Source organism: Hemiscyllium ocellatum, chromosome 8 (assembly GCF_020745735.1).
Source record: "Hemiscyllium ocellatum isolate sHemOce1 chromosome 8, sHemOce1.pat.X.cur, whole genome shotgun sequence".
In the NCBI taxonomy this organism is placed as follows: Eukaryota; Metazoa; Chordata; class Chondrichthyes; order Orectolobiformes; family Hemiscylliidae; genus Hemiscyllium; species Hemiscyllium ocellatum.
The window spans coordinates 116,724,355-116,746,716 of NC_083408.1; the positions used below are offsets into that span (position 1 = coordinate 116,724,355).

Here is a 22,362-nt window from a genome sequence, read left to right on the forward strand (position 1 = left end):
TCTATTCTCACATTCTCTTTTGGCCCTTTACCTCTGCGTTTTCTGCCTTTAGTTCTGGGCTGTATGAGCTGTACATGCCATTAGACTCCTCTTGCTTTTAATCACTTTTAATCATCCAAAGAGCTCTTTCTCCCATTCCCCTTTACATGATTGTGTCTACCTGAACTATCTGAAAGGCTGCCATTGTTCAATAGGAACACAGGAATCAGAGTAGGCCATTCAGCCCCTTGAGTCAGTTCTGCCATTCCATGAAATCACAGCTGATCTGTGGCCTCAGGGTCAACAAAACGTGGTGCTGCAGAAAGCCCAGGAGGCCAGTCAGCATCAGAGACTCAGGAGAGCTGACATTTTGGACAGCATCCTTCATCAGGGCGTGCTGTGCATTTTCCAGCTCAACATTTTATCAACTCTGACTTTCCAGTATCTGCAGTCCTCACTATCCCCTTGACCTGTGACCTCATTCCATATGCCTGCCTTTGGACCATATTCCTGAACACCTCTTTTTGACAAAAATTGATCAATCTCAGATTTAAAGTTAACAACTGATCCAGTATCATCGTGTGTCAAATTGCTTCCTAACGGCATGGTGGCTCAGTGGTTAGCACTGCTGCCTCACAGTGCCAGGGACCTGGATTCGATTCCCACCTCGGGCAACTGTGTGTGTGGAGTTTGTACATTCTCCCCGTGTCTGTGGGTTTCCTCCAGGTGGTTCGGTTTCCTCCCACAGTCCAAAAATGTGCAGGCCAGGTCAGGCCATGCTAAATTGCCCGTAGTATTAGGTGCATTAGTCACGGGTAAATATAGATTAGGGGAATGGGTCTGCGTGGGTTACTCTGAGGGTTGGTGTGGACTTGTTGGGCCAAAGGGCCTGTTTCCATACTGTAGGGAATCTTAAAAAAATCCCCTGAATGGTGTGGCCCTAATTCTCAGACAACGTTCCCTAAGTTTTAGAATCTCCAACCAGTGGAAATAGTTTCTCCTTATCTGTCTTTTCCTATTAATTTCTTGAATACTGCGATCAGATCACTGCTTAACCTTCTAACTTTGAGAGAAATCAGGCCTAATTTGGACAATCTCTCCTCATAACGTAACCTTGAGACTCGGTACACCTTGCAGAAGCTGAGCTTGTGATCTCACTTTGATCAGAAGATGAACTCTTATTTAAGTAATTCCTTTTTATCCTTATTGTAACTTAAAATGGTGCCAGATTGTGACAATAAAACCATCCATCCATTCATAAGCCCTGGAGTGAGAGATGTACAGCACCGAAACAGACCCTTCAGTCCAACCCGTCCATGCCGACCAGATATCCCAACCCAACCTAGTCCCACCTGCCAGCACCCAGCCCATATCCCTCCAAACCCTTCCTATTCATATACCCATCCAAATGCCTCTTAAATGTTGCAATTGTAACAGCCTCCACCACTTCCACTGGCAGCTCATTCCATACACGTACCACCCTGTGTGTGAAAAAGTTACCCCTTAGGTCTCTTTTATATCTTTCCCCTCTCACCCTAAACCTATACCCTCTAGTTCTGCACTCCCCCACCCCAGCGAAAAGACTTTGCCTATTTACCCTATGCATGCCCCTCATGATTTTGTAAACCTCTATAAGGTCACCCCTCAGGCTCCGATGCTCCAGGGAAAACAGAAAACAGGGAAGCAGACCAGAATTGCACGCAAGGCAACATCTTTGTAAATCTTTTCTGAACCCTTTCAAATTTCACAACATCTTTCCGATAAGAAGGAGACCAGAATTGCACGCAATATTCCAACAGTGGCCTAACCAATGTTCTGTATAGCCGCAACATGACCTTCCAACTCCTGTACTCAATACCCTGGCCAATAAAGGAAAGCATACCAAGCGCCTTCTTCACTATCCTATCTACCTGCGACTCCACTTTCAAGGAGCTATGAACCTGCATCCAAGGTCTCTTTGTTCAGCAACATTCCCTAGGACCTTACCATTAAGTGTATAAGTCCTGCTAAGATTTGCTTTCCCAAAATGCAGCATTTATCCGAATTAAACTCCTTCTGCCACTTCTCAGCCCGTTGGCCCATCTGGTCCAGATCCTGTTGTAATCTGAGGTAACCCTCTTCACTGTCCACTACACCTCCAATTTTGGTGTCATCTGCAAACTTAGTAACTGAACCTCTTATGCTCACATCCAAATCATTCATATAAATTATTCACGATGTCGATGATCTGACAGGGTTTAACTTTGAGTGAATGCAGCACGCATCACTGACCGGGTCAACATCACAGGAGTTTGGCCAGAGGAGAGAGCCTGAAGGAGACAGCGCTGGGGCTGGTGTGGTATTCACAGTCTCTGCACTATCCGAGCAAGCTGTGAGAGCTGCAAAATTGGCTCTGCTACACTCTGACAGCTCTCCGACTGAATCCCGCTCTGGTACACTGACCGCTCCTCGACTGAATCCCGCTCTGGTACACTCTGACCGCTCTCCGACTGAATCCCACTCTGGTACACTCTGACTGCTCTCCGACTGAATCCTGCTCTGGTACACTCTGACCGCTCTCCGACTGAATCCCACTCTGGTACACGCTGACCACTCTCCGATTGAATCCTGCTCTGGTACACTGACCACTCTCCGACTGAATCCTGCTCTGGTACACTGACCGCTCTCCGACTGAATCCCGCTCTGGTACACTCTGACCGCTCTCCGACTGAATCCCGCTCTGGTACACTCTGACCTGTCTCCGACTGAATCCCGCTCTGGTACACTCTGACCACTCTCCGATTGAATCCTGCTCTGGTACACTCTGACCGCTCTCCGACTGAATCCCGCTCTGGTACACTCTGACCTGTCTCCGACTGAATCCCACTCTGGTACACTCTGACCACTCTCCGATTGAATCCTGCTCTGGTACACTCTGACCGCTCTCCGACTGAATCCCGCTCTGAGCTGAAAATGTGTTGCTGGTTAAAGCGCAGCAGGTCAGGCAGCATCCAAGGAATAGGAAATTCGACGTTTCGGGCCAGAGCCCTTCATCAGGAATGAGGAGAGGGTGCCAGGCAGGCTAAGATAAAAGGTAGGGAGGAGGGACTTGGGGGAGGGGCGATGGAGATGTGATAAGTGGAAGGAGGTCAAGGTGAGGGTGATAGGCCGGAGTGGGGTGGGGGCGGAGAGGTCAGGAAGAGGATTGCAGGTTAGGAAGGTGGTGCTGAGTTCCAGGGAATCGACTGAGACAAGGTGGGGGGAGGGGAAATGAGGAAACTGGAGAAATCTGAGTTCATCCCTTGTGGTTGGAGGGTTCCCAGGCAGAAGATGAGGCGCTCCTCCTCCAACTGTCGTGTTGTTATGTTCTGGCAATGGAGGAGTCCAAGGACCTGCATGTCTTCAGTGGAGTGGGAGGGAGAGTTAAAGTGTTGAGCCACGCAGTGGTTGGGTTGGTTGGTCTGGGCGTCCCAGAGGTGTTCCCTGAAGCGTTCCACAAGTAGGTGGCCCGTGTCTCCAATTTAGAGGAGGCCACATCGGGTGCAGCGGATGCAATAGATGATGTGTGTGGAGGTACAGGTGAACTTGTGGCGGATATGGAAGGATCCCTTGGGGCCTTGGAGAGAAGTAAGGGAGGAGGTGTGGGCGCAAGTTTTACATTTCCTGCGGTTGCAGGGGATGGTGCCGGGAGTGGAGATTGGGTTGGTGGGGGGTGTGGACCTGACGAGGGAGTCACGAAGGGAGTGGTCTTTGCGGAACGCTGATAGGGGAGGGAGGGAAATATATCCCTGGTGGTGGGGTCCGTTTGGAGTTGGCGGAAATGACGGCGGATGATACGCTGTATACGGAGGTTGGTGGGGTGGTAGGTGAGAACCAGTGGGGTTCTGTCTTGGTGGCGGTTGGAGGAGCGGGAAGTGGAGAAGATGCGGTGGAGGGCATCGTCGATCACGTCTGGGGGGAATCTGCGGTCCTTGAAGAAGGAGGCCATCTGGGCTGTACGGTATTGGAACTGGTCCTCCTGGGAGCAGATGCGGTGGAGATAAAGGAATTGGGAATATGGGATGGAGTTTTTACAGGGGGCAGGGTGGGAGGAGGTGTAGTCCAGGTAGCTGTGGGAGTCAGTCGGTTTATAATAGATGTCTGTGTTGAGTCGGTCGCCCGAGATAGAAATGGAAAGGTCTAGGAAGGGGAGGGAGGAGTCTGAGACAGTCCAGCTGAATTTGAGGTCGGGATGGAAGGTGTTGGTAAAGTTGATGAACTGTTCAACCTCCTCGTGGGAGCACGAGGCAGCGCCGATACAGTCATCGATGTAGCGGAGGAAAAGGTGGGGGTTGGTGCCAGTGTAGTTGCGGAAGATGGACTGTTCCCCATATCCTACGAAGAGACAGGCATAGCTGGGGCCCATGCGGGTGCCCATGGCAACTCCTTTAGTTTGGAGGAAGGGGGAGGATTGAAAAGAGAAGTTATTCAGGGTGAGGACCAGTTCAGTCAGTCGAAGGAGGGTGTCAGTGGAAGGGTGGTTGGTGCGGCGGGAAAGGAAGAAGCGGAGGGCTTTGAGTCGTTCCTGATGGGGGATGGAGGTGTACAGGGACTGGATGTCCATCGTGAAAATAAGGCGTTGGGGACCGGGGAAGCGAAAATCCTGGAGGAGGTGGAGGGCGTGGGTGGTGTCCCGAACGTAGGTGGGGAGTTCTTGGACTAAAGGGGACAGAACCGTGTCGAGGTACGCGGAGATGAGTTCGGTGGGGCAGGAGCAGGCTGAGACAATGGGTCGGCCGGGGCAGTCAGGTTTGTGGATTTTGGGCAGGAGGTAGAAACAGGTGGTGCGGGGTTGTGGGACTATGAGGTTGGAGGCGGTGGATGGGAGATCCCCTGAGGTGATGAGGTTATGGATGGTCTGGGAGATGATCCCTTTGTGACTCCCTCGTCAGGTCCACACCCCCGACCAACCCAACCTCCACTCCCAGCACCTTCCCCTGCAACCGCAGGAAATGCAAAACTTGCGCCCACACCTCCTCCCTTACTACTCTCCAAGGCCCCAAGGGATCCTTCCATATCCGCCACAAATTCACCTGCACCTCCACACACATCATCTATTGCATCCGCTGCACCCGATGTGGCCAACACGACGGTTGGAGGAAGAGCGCCTCATCTTCTGCCTGGGAACCCTCCAACCACAAGGGATGAACTCAGATTTCTTCAGTTTCCTCATTTCCCCTCCCCCCACCTTGTCTCAGTCGATTCCCTTGAACTCAGCACCGCCCTCCTAACCTGCAATCCTCTTCTTGACCTCTCCGCCCCCACCCCACTCCGGCCTATCACCCTCACCTTGACCTCCTTCCAACTATGTGTTGCTGGTCAAAGCGCAGCAGGCCAGGCAGCATCTCAGGAATAGGGAATTCGACGTTTCGAGCATAAGCCCTTCATCAGGAATAAGAGAGAGAGCCGAGCAGGCTAAGATAAAAGGTAGGGAGGAGGAACTTGGGGGAGGGGCGATGGAGGTGGGATAGGTGGAAGGAGGTCAAGGTGAGGGTGATAGGCCGGAGTGGGGTGGGGGCGGAGAGGTCAGGAAGAGGATTGCAGGTTAGGAGGGCGGTGCTGAGTTGAGGGAACCGACTGAGACAAGGTGGGGGGAGGGGAAATGAGGAAACTGGAGAAATCTGAATTCATACCTTGTGGTTGGAGGGTTCCCAGGCGGAAGATGAGGCGCTCCTCCTCCAGCCGTCGTGTTGTTATGTTCTGCCAGTGGAGGAGTCCAAGGACCTGCATGTCCTCGGTGGAGTGGGAGGGAGAGTTAAAGTGTTGAGCCAAGGCCGCCCGGACCAACCAACCCAACCACCCCGTGGCTCAACACTTTAACTCTCCCTCCCACTCCACCGAGGACATGCAGGTCCTTGGACTCCTCCACCGGCAGAACATAACAACACGACGGCTGGAGGAGGAGCGCCTCATCTTCCGCCTGGGAACCCTCCAACCACAAGGTATGAATTCAGATTTCTCCAGTTTCCTCATTTCCCCTCCCCCCACCTTGTCTCAGTCGGTTCCCTCAACTCAGCACCGCCCTCCTAACCTGCAATCCTCTTCCTGACCTCTCCGCCCCCACCCCACTCCGGCCTATCACCCTCACCTTGACCTCCTTCCACCTATCCCACCTCCATCGCCCCTCCCCCAAGTCCCTCCTCCCTACCTTTTATCTTAGCCTGCTTGGCTACTCTCTCTCATTCCTGATGAAGGGCTTATGCTCGAAACGTCGAATTTCCTATTCCTTGGATGCTGCCTAGCCTGCTGTGCTTTGACCAGCAACACATTTTCAGCTCTGATCTCCAGCATCTGCAGACCTCAGTTTTTACTGAATCCTGCTCTGGTACACACTGACCGCTCTCCGACTGAATCCTGCTCTGGTACACTCTGACCGCTCTCCGACTGAATCCCGCTCTGGTACACTCTGACCGCTCTCCGACTGTATCCCACTCTGGTACACTCTAACCACTCTACGTCTGAATTCCGCTCTGGTACACTGACCACTCTCCGACTGAATCCCGCTCTGGTACACACTGACCACTCCGACTGAATTTCGCTCTGGTACACTCTGCAGAACATGGCCCAGCGCTGGCTCTTTCCTCATTAGAGTGGACGTACACAGAGCAAGAAATATCTCTTGCACACATTTCAGGAATTCCTCTTCCTGGTACATTTACAACATTTAAGAGGCATTTGGATGGGTATATGAATAGGAAGGGTTTGGAGGGATATGGGCCGGGTGCTGGCAGGTGGGACTAGATTGGGTTGGGATACCTGGTCGACATGGACGGGTTGGACTGAAGGGTCTGTTTCCATGCTGTACATCTCTATAACTCTCTGCCCTTCACACTGTCACTGCCATAGCCTGTGTCATGAGAACACAACCATTCGAGCCAGTCAGTCAGTTGGATGACACATTCACAGGACTGTCCCTCCCAGTGTTGATGCAGAGTGCTCAGTTGTTCCCAGGGTCTGATGTTTCTTTATGTTTTGAGGCTGGAAGGATACGGACACAGAGACTCCTCCGGTGGGGCTGGGCTTGAAGGCCAGGTGCTGTAGGCAACAGATGTCTCCATAGAAAAGCTGCTGGGGTTTGGCTTAACCCAGTGAAAAGGATTAGCGTGCGCTCTGTCAGACACTCCCCTGATCATCTGTCCGTGTTGAGACTGTGTCACCGGGCCCTCCTTCTGTCAGTTGCATGGTATGTGGTAATTAGCAGCGTACCTGAGGGAACCTTACTGCTTCAGCAAGGACACAGTGGGTGTTCACTGGGATCAGCTTTAAATTCAGCTACCAGTATCCGAATCCACTCTAGGTGGAGATAGGCTCTCTCTCTCTCTCTGGTACCGGAGTTTGTTTTAAATATAGTAACAGAATTCTGCAGCAAAGGTTGACTGAAGAGTTATAAATGTTCCATTTGCTCATTTGACTGAAGGGATGAATGCAGTTAGTTCAAAATATTAATCCCTTTTAGTAAGAATTTCTCATTCTCAGCCCTGACCCTCCGACAGTGCGACACTCCCTCAGCACTGACCCTCCGACAGTGCGGCACTCCATCAGCACTGACCCTCCGACAGTGCGGCACTCCCTCAGCACTGACCCTCTGACAGTGTGGCACTCCCTCAGCACTGACCCTCTGACAGTGTGGCACTCCCTCAGCACTGATCCTCCGACAGTGCGACACTCCCCCAGCACTGACCCTCCGACAGTGCGGCCCTCCATCAGCACTGACCCTCTGACAGTGTGGCACTCCCTCAGCACTGACCCTCCGACAGTGCGGCACTCCCTCAGCACTGACCCTCCGACAGTGCGGCACTCCCTCAGCACTGACCCTCCGACAGTGCGGCACTCCCTCAGCACTGACCCTCCGACAGTGCGGCACTCCCTCAGCACTGACCCTCTGACAGTGCGGCCCTCCCTCAGCGCTGACCCTCCGACAGTGCGGCACTCCCTCAGCACTGATCCTCCGACAGTGCGGCAATCCCTCAGCACTGACCCTCTGACAATGCGGCACTCCCTCAGTGGCACTCTCTCAGTCCACCCTCAAAGGTTAGTAATCCTTTAGTACTCTGTCAGAGTTTAGCTCAGTTGGGTGGATGGCTGGTTTGTGATGCAGAGTGATGCCTACAGTGTGGGTTCAATCCCAGACCAGCTAAGATTACCCTGAAGCACCCTCCTTCTCAACCTCTGCCCTTGCCAATTTCCTCAAACCCCTCCCACTAATTGGTGATCCTGGAACTACACATATTAAATTGACACATCATCTTTCATGTCTGTTCATATTTTAGTGTTGAGGAATGAGAGTTCCCAACAGCACTATTCCACCTCCCATTTCTCTCCCTCATATTTTTAAATGTATTTTGCTGTAATGTTTAATGTCCTGCTTGTTTTTATAGTTATGACTCTACAATTCCTGTATGGTTCCCCCAGCACATCACACATTGTCTGTTGCATCTTTTCTTAATTATGGACACTGTATTACCACAGATATTTTAATTCATTTTTAACAAGATTGTTTCTCACTCAACATTGCCTGTGTGTCTAAACTCTGTTCGTTAATATTCCTCTTTCATTTGCCATCAATGTCCTGTTTTCCTTCTTTACAAGGGAAGGGCAGGCGATGGTGTATCATCGCTAGACTCTTACTCCAGAGACAAAGAAAGTGGTGCTGCAAAAGCAGAGCTGGTCAGGCAGCATCCAAGGAGCAGGAGAGTCAACGTTTCGTGCATCAGCCCTTCATCAGGATCCAGAGACCCCGGAAATATTCTGGAAACCCTGGTTCAAATCCCGCCATAGCTGGTGGTGGGATTGGAAATCATTTTTTTAAAAAACGCTGAAATTAAGAGTCTACTGATGACAATGAATCCATTACCAGGAAAACCCATCTGGGCTCACTCATCCCCTTTAGGGAGGGAAACTACCATCCTTATTTGGTCTGGTCTGCACGTGACTCCACACCCACAACGTGGTTCATTCTTAAATGCCCTCTGGATAATTAGGGATGGACAATAAATGCTGGTTTAGCCAGCAACTCCCTTAACCTGTGAATGATTAAGTACAAAATTCCTCCCCACCTCACTGACACCATTTAGAAGGCAGGATGGGGTTCTACTCACTTCCACCTCTCCATTATCCTCACAGCTTGCTCTTGTCCCCAACCTTTAACCATCTGGTCCTTCATCCCCTCTCCAACCCCCAAACCAGTGCCCCCCCTTCACACTTGCACAACCCCCCCTTCCTTTTGCCTTACCTGGCCTCAATGACTTCATGGAGGTGTTGCCAGTTCCTGTTGATGAGATTAAGTTTGTTGTCGATCTCTGGTGCTTTCGATGGGCTGCTGGCTTTGATCAGTTCATCCCCAAGTTGTTTCAGCTGCACCTTATTCCTGTTGTAGAGGTTAATTTCCCCCATGCAATCCTAAAACAGAAAGCACAGCTTACAGCACGGCTGAAGGAGAACAAATAGCTCACCTGTATAATTTTGGAGAATCACTTGAAGTTTGATGGCATGACCTTAGGAAATTACACATAAACTGAGTTGAGACAGTCAGTCTAAAAGGTCTATAAGACCTGATTAGTTGCAAGACCATTCCCATGTCCAAGTTTCATTAAGTTTATCAAAATAGGTACAAAAGAAATGACACTTAATAAAACAGGAAAGCCAATTGGAGTTCCAGATGCCCCTGACCATGGGCAGGGGAGTAATGGTGAGCAAGGGTTAATCAGCAGTAACCCTCAATGGTTTGACACGATACAAAACCTGCAGACAGAATGACAACTTCAGTCAACAAGACAAAAACAGTCAACCAGAAACTCAGAGCTGGTTTTCCACTGTGTACTGACTGTCAGAGGGTCAGTGCCGAGGGAGTGCTGCACTGTCAGAGGGATTATGCACTTGAATACCAAAATCCCTCTGTTCCTCCACACTGCCAAAATCCTGTCTTTAACCCTATATTCAGCATTTGAGTTTAGACCTTCCAAAATACATCACTTCACATTTATTCAGGTTGAACTCCATCTGCCATTTCCCAGCCCAGCTCTGCATCCTGTCTATGTCGCTCTGCACCCTGCAATAGCCCTCGATACTATCAACGGCATCTCCAACCCTTGTGTCATCTGCAAATTTACTAACCCACCCCTCAACCTCCTCATCCAAGTCATTTATAAAAACTACAAAGAGCAAAGTCCCAAGAAAGGAAATAGGGAAATCCCCGGCAATTACAGACCAGTCAGTCTCACGTCTGTCGTCTGCAAGGTGTTAGAAAGGATTCTGAGGGATAGGATTTATGACCATCTGGAAAAGCATGGCTTGATTAAAGGCAGTCAGCACGGCTTTGTGAGGGGCAGGTAATGCCTCACAAACCTTATCGAGTACTTTGAGGATGTGACTAGAAAAGTTGATGAGGGTCAAGCAGTGGATGTGGTGTATATGGACTTCAGCAAGGCTTTTGATAAGGTTCCCCATGGTAGGCTCATTCAGAAGGTCAGGAGGAATGGGATTCAGGGGAACTTAGCTGTCTGGATACAGAATTGGCTGGCCAACAGAAGACAGCGAGTGGTAGTAGAAGGAAAATATTCTGCCTGGAAGTCTGTGGTGAGTGGTGTTCCACAGGGCTCTGTCCTTGGGCCTCTATTATTTGTAATTTTTATTAATGACTTGGATGAGGGGATTGAAGGATGGGTCAGCAAGTTTGCAGACGACACAAAGGTTGGAGGTGTCGTTGACAGTATAGAGGACTGTTGTAGGCTGCAGCGGGACATTGACAGGATGCAGAGATGGGCTGAGAGGTGGCAGATGGAGTTCAACCTGAATAAATGTGAGGTGATGCATTTTGGAAGGTCGAATTTGAAAGCTGAGTACAGGATTAAGGATAGGATTCTTGGCAGTGTGGAGGAACAGAGGGATCTTGGTGTGCAGGTAAGTAGATCCCTTAAAATGGCCACCCAAGTGGACAGGGTTGTTAAGAAAGCATATGGTGATTTGGCTTTCATTAACAGGGGGATTGAGTTTAAGAGTCGTGAGATCTTGTTGCAGCTCTATAAAACTTTGGTTAGACCGCACTTGGAATACTGCGTCCAGTTCTGGTCGCCCTATTATAGGAAAGGTGTGGATGCTTTGGAGAGGATTCAGAGGAGGTTTACCAGGATGCTGCCTGGACTGGAGGGCTTATCTTATGAGGAGAGGTTGACTGAGCTCGGACTTTTTTCATTGGAGAAGAGGAGGAGGAGAGGGGACCTAATTGAGGTATACAAGATAATGAGAGGCATAGATAGAGTCGATATCCAGAGACTATTTCCCAGGACAGAAATGGCTAACACGAGGGGTCATAGTTTTAAGCTGGTTGGAGGAAAGTATAGAGGGGATGTCAGAGGCGGGTTCTTTACACAGAGAGCTGTGAGAGCATGGAATGCGTTGCCAGCAGCAGTTGTGGAAACGAGGTCATTGGGGATATTTAAGAGACTGCTGGACATGCATATGGTCACAGAAATTTGAGAGTTGGTACATTAGGTTTACCTTATATGAGGATCAATGGTTGGCACAACATCGTGGGCTGAAGGGTCTGTGCTGTACTGTTCTATGTTCTATGTAATAACAGAGCCCTGCGGGACACCACTCACCACTGACCTCCAGGCAGGACAGTGTCGTTTCTCCTTTACAGATTGGCACCCTCAGTGAGTTAACATCATCCCAAATTGTTTAGTTGATACATCTACATATTCCTAAAAATTCCATAGCATCCCAATACCGATATAGGCATGATTGCAAACCACAGAAGAATCAGAGGAGGGAGCATAGTCGTCATGTCTCTGGACTAACAATCCAACATGGGTTCTAACCCCAGCATGATAGGTGTGAAGTACTAATTCAAAAAAAATCTGGAATTAGAAGCCAGTCTAAAGGTGTCCATGATGCCAGGGTTGATGATTGTAAAACAATCTGGTTCACAAATGCCCTAGAGGAGGGAATCTGCCATCCTTGGTCTCGATCAGAGCGGTGCTGGAAAAGCACAACAGGTCAGGCAGCATCTGAGGAGCAGGAACATCAACGTTTCGGGCAAAAGCCCTTCATCAGGAATGCCCTCCTTACCTGGTCCGGCCTACATGTGACTCCAGACCCACAGTAGCGTGGTTATCTCTTTACTGCCCTCTGAAATGCCATTCAGTTCAAGGGCAATTAGGGATGGGGCATAGTGCTGGTCTAACCAGGGACTCCGACACCCCAGGAATGAATAAAACGTTAAAATACATGAAAGCTCAAAATGTCTACTCTAACATAAATAAGTCCAATTTACAAATATCATCCATTTTTAAACATAGCCATGTCCTTGTGGAACTTTGTTTTTGAACCATGAAATAATTTCACATCTGTTAGCCTAGGCTTATGTTAATTTAGTGCATAGAAACAGCCGTAAAACCCAAAATCTATTTGCTTACTTTTGACTGGGTTGGTCTTGGTCTCTGGCAGGAGTGAGCACTGCAGATGTTGGAGATCAGAGCCTAGATCAGAGTGGTGCTGGAAAAGCACAGCAGGTCAGGCAGCATCCGAGGAGCAGGAAAATCAACATTTCGGGCAAAAGCCCTTCATCGGAACGTCGATTTTCCTGCTCCTCAGATGCTGTGTGACTTACTGTGCTTTTCCAGCACCACTCTGACCCTGCTCTTTGTCTACGGCTATTCTTTCTTACAGAGAGAGTTTTCGTTACAAACCAGAATTAAACAGAATACAATTTTTTAATTCTTCAATTGCTTAATTGGGTCACAATCATGGAAAATCATTAATCCAATATTTTTAAATCCAGTAAATATACCAAGAATCAGTCTGCCCTGATATCACACATAATGCGCCTGATACCAGTCACTCCCAGTGAAGAAAATAATCCCGGATCTCAATCCTGAACTTCCATTTCAATCATTTCAATCCGTTTTTCTCTTGCGTTGCAGCTTGAATTCATTTTTCAGATTTGACATTAACATTTCCCAACAATATGTGCGGCATGGTGGCTCAGTGGTTAGCACTGCTGCCTCACAGCGCCAGGGACGTGGGTTCAATTCCCGCCTCAGGTGACTATGTGTGTGGAGTTTGCACATTCTCCCCGTGTCTGTGTGGGTTTCCTCTGGGTGCTCCAGTTTCCTCCCACAGTCCAAAGATGTGCAGGTAAGGTGAATTGGCCATGCTAAATTGCTCGTAGTGTTAGGTGCATTAGTCAGGGGGAAATATAGGCATGGGGAATGGGTCTGGGTGGGTTACCCTGTGGAAGATCAATGTGGATTTGTTGGGCCGAAGGGCCTGTTTCCATACTGTAATGAATCTAAAAAAAAACTTGCATTTATCTAGCTCTTTTAATGTTAGAAAATGAACATGGGGTTTCACTGGAAAGATGTTGGAAAAAAATGGACATCGAACTGCACAAGGTAATACACGGACAGGTGACCAAAAGCATGATCAAACAGGTTGGATTTTAAGGAGCATCTTAAATGCTGAATGAGGGAAGGGAGGAGGCAGCGTGGGGGCGGGAGTGGGGTGTGGGGGGGGTGGGGGGTGGTAGGGGGGAGACAGGAATGTGTGTGCAGGGGTCGAGGTTTGTACAAGGGAACTCCAGAGCTTGGAGCCTGGGCAGCTGCAGGTGCAGGCACTAACGGCAGAATGACTCAAATCAGAAACCAGAATGAGGGGGCTGTGGGATTGTAGGCCCGGGATTGTAGGTAGACATAGGGAGGAGGCAAGGCGATGGAGAGATTTAAAAACAGGGATGTAAGTTTAAAAACCAAGGTATTGCTGAATCAGAACATTAAATAAGTCGTGTAAATTGGAGGCGGCGATGTGGCTCCTGTAGTCTGCTCAGCTATTTATAAGATGGCAGGTACCTGCTTCTGTTCCCTAGCGTAATAAAAATCTATCCATCTGAATTTTGAAATGATGACCCTCAGACTTAATAGTTTCCTCTTTTATTTTGGGGGGTAGCGAGCAGGGGAGGTGTGTTAGTGGGGAAGGGGTGGAGATTGTCATTCCCCCTTCATGTAGACATGTCCCTCCTGATATTACTGTCAAACAGCTTCACTCTAATTTGAAAAGTAATGCTCCTTATTCCGGACTCAATTTACCTGCTCACTTCATCATTTAAAAAATACTTATTTCAATCACCTTTTGACTATAGACACACAAACCAATACATTGCAAACTATCCTTAAAACGTATGGGCAGCTCTAATATCATTAACAGTGATTACATTTCTTAATCTGTTGTAAAGACTTCCTGAGGATGTAAATGGTACTATAGAAATGCAAGTTTGTTCTTTCTCTCTGTTTATTTCCCATCTGTTTGAGTCTTCTTTGTCAACCTCCAGCAACTTCCAAATCCACAGCCTCTTCCATTTATAAGGACACGGGCAGCAGATACATGGGAACACCACCCTGTGGAAGTTCCCCTCCAAACCACTCACCATCCTGTCTTGGAAACATATCGCCGTTCCTTCACAGAGTCAAAATCCTGGAACTCCCCACAACAAGGGCATTGTGGGTCAAGACAGTATCTCACCACCACTTTCTCAAGGGGCAACAAGGGACAAGGGGCAATAAAGGACAGACAATATATTTTGGCCCAGGAACCCCACATTCCCAAACATAAAATCATAGAGAATCCCTACAGTGTGGAAGCAGGCCATTTGGCCCATTGAGTCTACACTAGCCCTCCGACGAGCATCCCACCCAGACCCACCCCCTCACCCTATCCCTGTAACCCTGCAATTCCCATGGCTAACCCACCTAGCCTGAAAATCCTTGGACGCTATGGACAATTTACCATGGCCAATCCACCCTAACTTACAGATCTTTGGACTGTGGGAGGAAACAGGAGCACCCAGAGGAAACCCACACAGACACGGGATGAATGTGTAAACTCCATACAGACAGTCGGCTGAGGCTGGAATCAAACCCGGGTCCCTGAGAGGCCACAGTTCTAACTACTGAGCCACTGTGCCTCCCCCAATAACAATAAAAACAGTAGCTCAGCAGGGGCCAAAAACATGCCGTACCTCCTGGAGTCTCTCAATCATCTCCTGAACGCCACTGTCTGGGCTCTGGGAGACTCGATCTTCCATCTGTTTTAGCCAGTCTTCCAGATGCTTGCTCTTGGTATTAAACACGACCCACTGCTCGAGCCGGTCACTTATCTCCAGTGTCCGCAAGGACGCCTGCAGGATTAGTGGACAGAGCCAGTTAGCGGTATTACTACAGGGAGACTGTTGTATTTAACTACAGCCTGGAGGAACTGCAGCAGTTACAGAGACAAGTAGCACAGTAACCAATTCCCTAACCCCTACAACACCACTCACAGAGGTCCCAGAAATGCTGCTGGTAAACACGGTATATATTTGCCCACCAATATTCTCCCTCTTCTTCCTTTAGACAGAATAATGTTGAGTGGAGAGAGAATTTATTCTCATCTCTCTCTCTCTCTCTCTCTCAGGGCACCCTAGCTGTGCAATATTCCTCTTGAAGCAGGGACTAATTCACAGAGCCCTGTGCCTCTCAGGACTCTAATAAACTGGAATTTTAACAATTTAAATTTATATAGCACCTTTAGTGAATGCATTTCTGAACCCTTTCAAGCTTCACAACATCCTTCCAATTGCAGGGAGACCAAAGTTGCACGCAATATTCCAAAAGCAAGTAAAGAGCAGCTACAAAGGCAGTCGCAGTGCCCATGATACCAGCATCGAGTGGTAGTAAACGGCATCTTGTTCATGAAGGTCCTTTCTGAAATGGGTCTGGTTGGGTGCTGTGTTTGTCTGAGGCAGTTAGCAAGTGAGTCACCCCGAAGCTGCCCTGGGTCCTCCTTCCTTGCTGCTACATGAACAGAATCACTTACAGACAGCTTCAGCTGCTCCCAATGGCTCTCCAGGATTGCCACTTGCTCCTGGAATCCAATCGCCACTTCGGGAATAAGGTGCTTGCCAAGATCCACTTTCACGGTGCTCAACTCATCAAGCCTGTTCAGCCAGCTTCGCATCAGCTCTCCCTGCTCCTGCTGTTCAACATGAAGGACAAAACTTACCACTTAGATAGATAGATAGATAGATAGATAGATAGATAGATAGATAGAGAGCGAGAGAGAGAGAGAGGGAGAGAGTATGTACACAAGACACATGTGTGTGCACAAGACGGAGACAGACAGAAAGAGACAGACAGAGAGAGAGACAAACAGAGAGAGAGAGAGAAGCAAGTTGGAGATAATGAGGATTTGTTGACCGATGGGTGCTAATTTCACTGGTCATTCTGCCCTGCAAACACCAGTTCAATACTCACTACGGCAGATAGTGCAATTTAATCTGCACACTGAAACTCAATAATTCATAAAAGTCAGTCATTGAAATGGTGACCACTAAACTAATCATTGTTCATTGTAAAAACCCATCTGGTAGAATAGAATATAATAGGATATCCTTTAGGGAGAGAAATCTGTTGCCCTGATCTGGTCTGGTCTGATCTACACGTGACTCCAGAGGCTCAGCTATGTGGTTGGCTCATAACTGCCCTCTGCACTGGCCTAGTAAGGTAAGTTTGGGGGCAATTAAGGATAGGCAACAGATGCTGGTCCAGCCAGTAACACCCACATCCCACAAAAGAATTTCTTCAAGTGGTGTGCCAGAATGCAGGGGTGTGTTGGAGATGACCAGCTATTGTTACAGAGCTCGGACAGGATTCACACTGCTCGTGGTGAATAACTCACTAACATTCCCAGCCTCCCTCCCAACATTCATTCATGAAAGATCATGGTCAATCTTACCTGATACAAAAGCAAACTAAAGCAGATACTGGAAAGCCGAAATAAAACAGTAAACGTTACAAATGCTTAACAGGTCAGAAACATCTATCAGAGGGAAGTGGAGTTGACATCTCAGGTCAATAACCCCTCACAGTTGTGAAGCTCTTTCTCTCTGACTTCAGAGGGTGCCAGACCTGCTGAGGATTTCCAGCAACACCCTGTTCTTACCTGGAGTTTACTTTGCTCTTTTTGTAGGTCCTCGCTGATACAGGGCAGCTCCCGCCTCAACTCCACTCCGAATTCTTGGAGCTTGAGACCCAATACGGTCACCTCCTCCCCACATCTGTCACACATCTGTCCAGAGCAACACAAAGACACAGAGTGGTGGGTGGATAGCAGGGGATTTACAATAAACAGGCCCAGCGTCGTGGCGCAGGCTTTATCGACACAGTCAGGTGGAAGTGTAAGACTCCACAGCACAGTGTCTTGACCAATACGGCCCCCTGAGCCAATACTGTGGAAAGAATTGACACAGTTGTTGATGGAAGAATGTGAAATGCAGAGCGTGTTACAGCAGTGACTACATCACAGAAGGTGGGGGCTTGGATGGTGTGAAGGGGGTCATTCATTACAGTGAAGATCCTGATCATGCAGCAGAATACTGCAGATGGTGGAAATCGCTCAAGTGAGGCAGTGTGCACGTCCATCAATCTCGTCTACTCTATTCATGCTCACAATGTTGGCATCTTGATACCAAATACAGCCTGGGGTGCTTTGTAAAATACCCCTGATCCATCCACAAGCATGACCCCAAGTCTCTGGGGCCTGTCATTTTAACTCCCACCTCACCGTCACACTGACATCTCTGTCCTCTGCCTGGTGCCCTGTTCCAGTGAAACTCAAAATCAACTGAGGAAATAGCAACTCAACTTCCAGCTACACACTTTACAAAAGTCTGGACAATGAGCTCAATATTTTCAAACTGTAAACCCTGCCCCACTTTGAATGGTTTTCTTTGTATCCTGTATTTTGATGGTTTTTTTTTCCTTATTTTCACTTTCAGTCAGTGGTGTCTCCGCTCTCAGCACTTATTTTGCTGTTTCCTTTCTTGTCCCGTCCCTATTCCCTTTGGACCCAGAGCATTAACTCCTCTGTTGTTTAATCCTGCCCAGCCTCCACCCTACTGCAAACTTCCCTTTCATGTTCATCGCAGCCTTTGTTCAAATTCTAGACCATCCCGAACATTCCTCTGCTGGAATCCGGATGAAAAACTATTGACGTGAACAGCCAATTTTGTTTCTATCTTCATGCATGCTACCTGCTTTACTGAGCAACTTGCTGCATTTTTTTTATTTTAATAGAATGATCCAAACCTAGTGAAAGTCAATGCTTCCGTTTTTGTTCAATCCACCTGGTCAATGACAGACCAACCTGTCCCCACTGGCTGTGATGCCTCACAATTGGTAACAGATAATCAAACGCTAAGGCATGAGGCTGGAATGGGAAGCTGTACTGTGCAGCAGCATGATCAGCCCCAATGATAACCCTCAAACACTGCTCCAGCCATCCAATGCCATGCATACAAAACCCTCCAGGTTAGCTTTACGAGGAGGAGAACAGAGTCTGAGTTAAAGGAGAAGAGTCACTTCAGACTCCCCAAGATTTTGTTTCCCGATGACTTGACCTTGGTGAGGTTTTGGTGGAGCTCAGTTTCGGTTTGAGAGGAAGGTTTTACAGGGTGTACCTTCACTATGGCGGTCAGTTTGTTCCTCTTGTCCGTGAGCTGTAGGTTGGTGGAACCCCAGGCGTCCTGTAGCTGGCGTTGTTGTTCCTGGAGCAATGCCTGTGCTGAGGAATCCGCTGCTGACAGGAGCTCATTGCTCACCGCCAGGGCCCGGGTCAGGTACGGCTCCAACCGCTGGAGTCTCCTCCCCTGGAGCTTGGAGATGAACAAGATCGATAACATCTGCACACTAACCGCTCAACACTTCCCACAAAGGGTTACCCATGTAGTCTGGGGGGCTGATCTGGGAAGGGGAGGGGTCAGAGCTGATCTGGGGAGGAGGTCGGGGCTGATCTGGGGGGGCGCAAGGCTGATCTGGGGGAGGGTTCATGGCTGATCTGGGAAGGGGGGTCAGGGCTGATCTCGAGAGGGGTCAGGGCTGATCCGGGGGGGTTATAAAACTATTCACGGAGAACCAGGGGCCAACACTGCCTTCACCAACTCCTTGAGAGAGCCTGCCCCCCCCCATCACAACCCTCACCACTCCCCTACCCCCCCGCCACATCCTCTCTGCCCATCCCACACTTTAACCCACCTTACCCCTCCCCACCCTACCCCTCCCCATCCCTTCCCCATCTTACCCTTTAACCACCTTACCCCTCCCACCCCCTCCCCCACCTTACCCCTGCCACCCCTCCCCCACCTTACCCGTCCCACCCCTTCCCCACCTTACCCCTCCCCACCCCTTCCCCACCTTACCCCTCCCCACCCCTTCCCCACCTTACCCCTCCCCACCCCTTCCCCACCTTACCCCTCCCCACCTTACCCCTCCCTGACCCTTCCCCATCTTACCCCTTCCTGACCCCTCCCCACCTTACCCCTCCCTGGCCCTTCCCCACCCATTACCTCCCTGTCCTGCCCCACAGCTCTTCACCACCCACCCACCTGTCCGCCACCCTGTCTTCCCTTTCAAAGAGACATCACAGGCCTGATGGACAGACCGGCCTCTTCCTGTACTGCGTGATAGTATGCCTGTGATGGGCTGGAATTATTCAGTGTATTTTGATATTTAAACAAATGTTTAAACCCATTGATAGTTAGTGATAAATTGAACACAAGGAGCAGACATTGTCCAAAATTAGAAATTCCTTCTCCAGCAGAAGACCTTCTCCCAGTTTTCGGAGTTGAGGAGGCAGTGTTGGGCTGGAGGTTGGCTCAAGGTCGCCCAGTCCCACCAAGGTGCCTGACCTATCACACATTCAGAAGGCAAGGTCCCCTCAGTGTTGAGACCCCCCTCGGTATTGGGCAAGGAGCATTAAGGAACAAAACCACTCACCTTCACCTCCGCCAGCAGCATCCAGAGCTGCTGCAGACTGTAACTGCGCAGATCGCCCATGGCCTGCAGTATGTTTGACGTGTCAGTGAGCAGCTTACGCAGTCTGGCCACAGAGTTGCCATGGTGACACCATTGGTTGGCGAGGGTGGTAATGATGTGTTGGCGTTGCCAGATGTTCTGGACCAATCTGCACCAGCGTTCCTTCAGCGCCAAGAGATTCAGGGCAAACGTCCTTCTGGGGAGGCAGACCGACATTATTAGAAAACAAAACCTGCCTCAGTTCTCCCTGACTCTGGAAGTTCACCACTGGGTGCAATGGCCCCATTGATACCGGGACCAGAAAGAGATCACTCTCTCTAAGCCTTGCCCATACACCAGGGCCTTACATTCTTCCTGGTCTGTAGGGCAGGAAGCAGCAAGTTCAGAACACTACAAAATTGGCCTTCACAACAGCACTCAACCATTCAAACAGTGACCATTGAGAATCACAGAATCATTACAGCTCTGAAAGAAGCCATTCAGCCCATCCTCCCTGCACTGGTTCCATCCCTTAATGCCAACCACCTGCCTTTTCCCCATGTCCTGCACATCATTCCTGGCCAACGATGGACATCTTTTTCAAAAAGATAGAGTGGGATGGAACAGAGGTATTGGTGACACTGAGCCTGCAGAAAGGTGCGGATCGGCAGATAGAGAAAATACTTAAAGTTGAAGACTACCTGAGAGAGGACAGGGGGCTCTGTGCTAATGGCTGCCTAGCGACCCTCTCTGAAGTGAGAGTTTTGTTCTACAGACATGGGAGCCATTATCCAAATCATCCAATACCCTGTTCAATGTCTCAATTGGACCTGCCCTCCCCCACATTTCCAGGCAATGCATTCCACACCCAGGCTCCTCACTGTGTGAGGATGTTTTGATCCCTCACTTTACCCTTGCTTCTTGTAAATTAACGCTCTCTCATTCCTGTTCCTTTTGCGAGCAGGAACAGCTTCTCCCTCTCTACTGTCCAGCTCTCTCATGATTTTGAAAATCTCTATCGAGTCTCTGTCTCAGCTGCTTTCTCTCCCAGGAACACAGCTGCACCTTCCCCGATCTACCCTCATCACTGAAGTTTCTCGCTCCAGAACCATTTTTGTAAGTCACTCTGCACCCCCCCCAGTACATTCACATACTCCTAGAATGTGGTGCCCACTGTACACCACACTCCAGCTGGGGTCTAACAAGGGTCCTGTACAAACTCACCATCACCTCCCTGCTCGTGTACTCCATGCCCCTATGTATAAAGCCGAGGAGACCGTGTGTTTTATTTACTGCTCTCTCCCCAGGTCCTGCCTCCTTCACTGATCTGTGCTCATATATACCCAACTCCCTGTGCTCCTGCATTCCCCCCTTTAGAATTGTTCCCCTATTACATGTTTCCCTCCAAGGTTATTGTGACTAAAACACATCCACCTCACACTTCTCTGCATTGAACCTCATCTGCCCCCATCCACCAATCCACCAACTCCTTTGGACCCCCACCATGTCCTCTTCACAGTTAGCAATTCGTCCAAGTTTAGCATCTTCTGCAAATTCTGAAGCCACCCCCTGCTCACCGAAAGCCGGATCATTAATGTCGATCAGAAAAAGGGGGAGCTGGAACACCAACTCCTGGGGAACTCCATCACAAACCTTCCTCCAGAAATATCCATTGACCATGACTCTCTGTTTCCTATCACCCAGTCAATGGAAACATTCGCACAGAAAGTGCAGGCAGAAACCAAGTGGAGCAGGAGGATCGAAAGCTGATGGAAACGACAAACTGCCCAATTATAAGTCCTTGTCAGTTCATTAGAAAAGGTTTGGCTGCTCTGGTCATTGACTCACCTGTCCTGGACATTGCTGCTTGGAATCAGATTCTGGGCCTCCTGAACGATTGAATCAAGGATCTGGTGTGCGATTGAAACCTCCACCTGGAAAAGCTGCAACAGGAGCAGAGTTAAAATTAACAGTGAGCTTACTGGTTATTTTCCACATTCATGGGGTATTGGCATCTTTGGCAAGGCCAGCAGTTGCTACTTAGTCCTAACTGCCCTCCAGAGCAATGGTGGGTCTGGAGTCACATGTAGGACAGACTCAATAAGGACAGATTTTCTTCCCTAAAGGACATCAGCAAACCAGGTGGGTTTTTATGTTTCCGTGCTGTACACCTCTATGACTCTATGACTCTAATGCTCTGGGAAACTGGGTTCAAACCTGGTGGAGCTGGGTAGCTGGTGGAATTAAATTCTAATGAATTAATTAAGAGTCAGCTTCAGTAATGGTGATTGTGGAATTATTGTCGATTGTCATAAAAACCCACCTGATTTGCTGAGAGGGAAGGAAATCTGTGTCCTTACCAAATCTGTCCTACATGTGACTCCAGACCCACCATTGCTCTGGAGGGCAATTAGGACTAAGTAGCAACTGCCGGCCTTGCCAATGATGCCAATACCCCATGAATGACAAAACGCAGTGGACCCAGCACCAATCCTTGTGGCACTCCACTGGTCACAAGGCTCCAGCCATTCAGCCCCTCAAG

General features: G+C 49.2%; 1 protein-coding gene across 4 annotated transcripts in view; it reads right to left on the reverse strand.

The window, feature by feature from the left end:
• LOC132818445 (nesprin-2-like) overlaps nt 1-22,362 on the reverse strand; it is a 311,316-nt gene that overhangs the window by 78,748 nt on the left and 210,206 nt on the right. For 3 of the 4 annotated variants that reach the window (XM_060829513.1, XM_060829511.1, XM_060829514.1), the window contains 7 exons: nt 21,669-21,763; nt 19,803-20,037; nt 18,488-18,682; nt 16,972-17,097; nt 15,847-16,005; nt 15,011-15,169; nt 9,230-9,396 (listed from right to left, as the gene is read on the reverse strand). In XM_060829513.1, coding sequence (XP_060685496.1) covers nt 9,230-9,396; nt 15,011-15,169; nt 15,847-16,005; nt 16,972-17,097; nt 18,488-18,682; nt 19,803-20,037; nt 21,669-21,763 — 1,136 coding nt within the window. The remainder of the gene's footprint in view (nt 1-9,229; nt 9,397-15,010; nt 15,170-15,846; nt 16,006-16,971; nt 17,098-18,487; nt 18,683-19,802; nt 20,038-21,668; nt 21,764-22,362) is intronic. The other variant, XM_060829512.1, reaches the window with a different exon arrangement.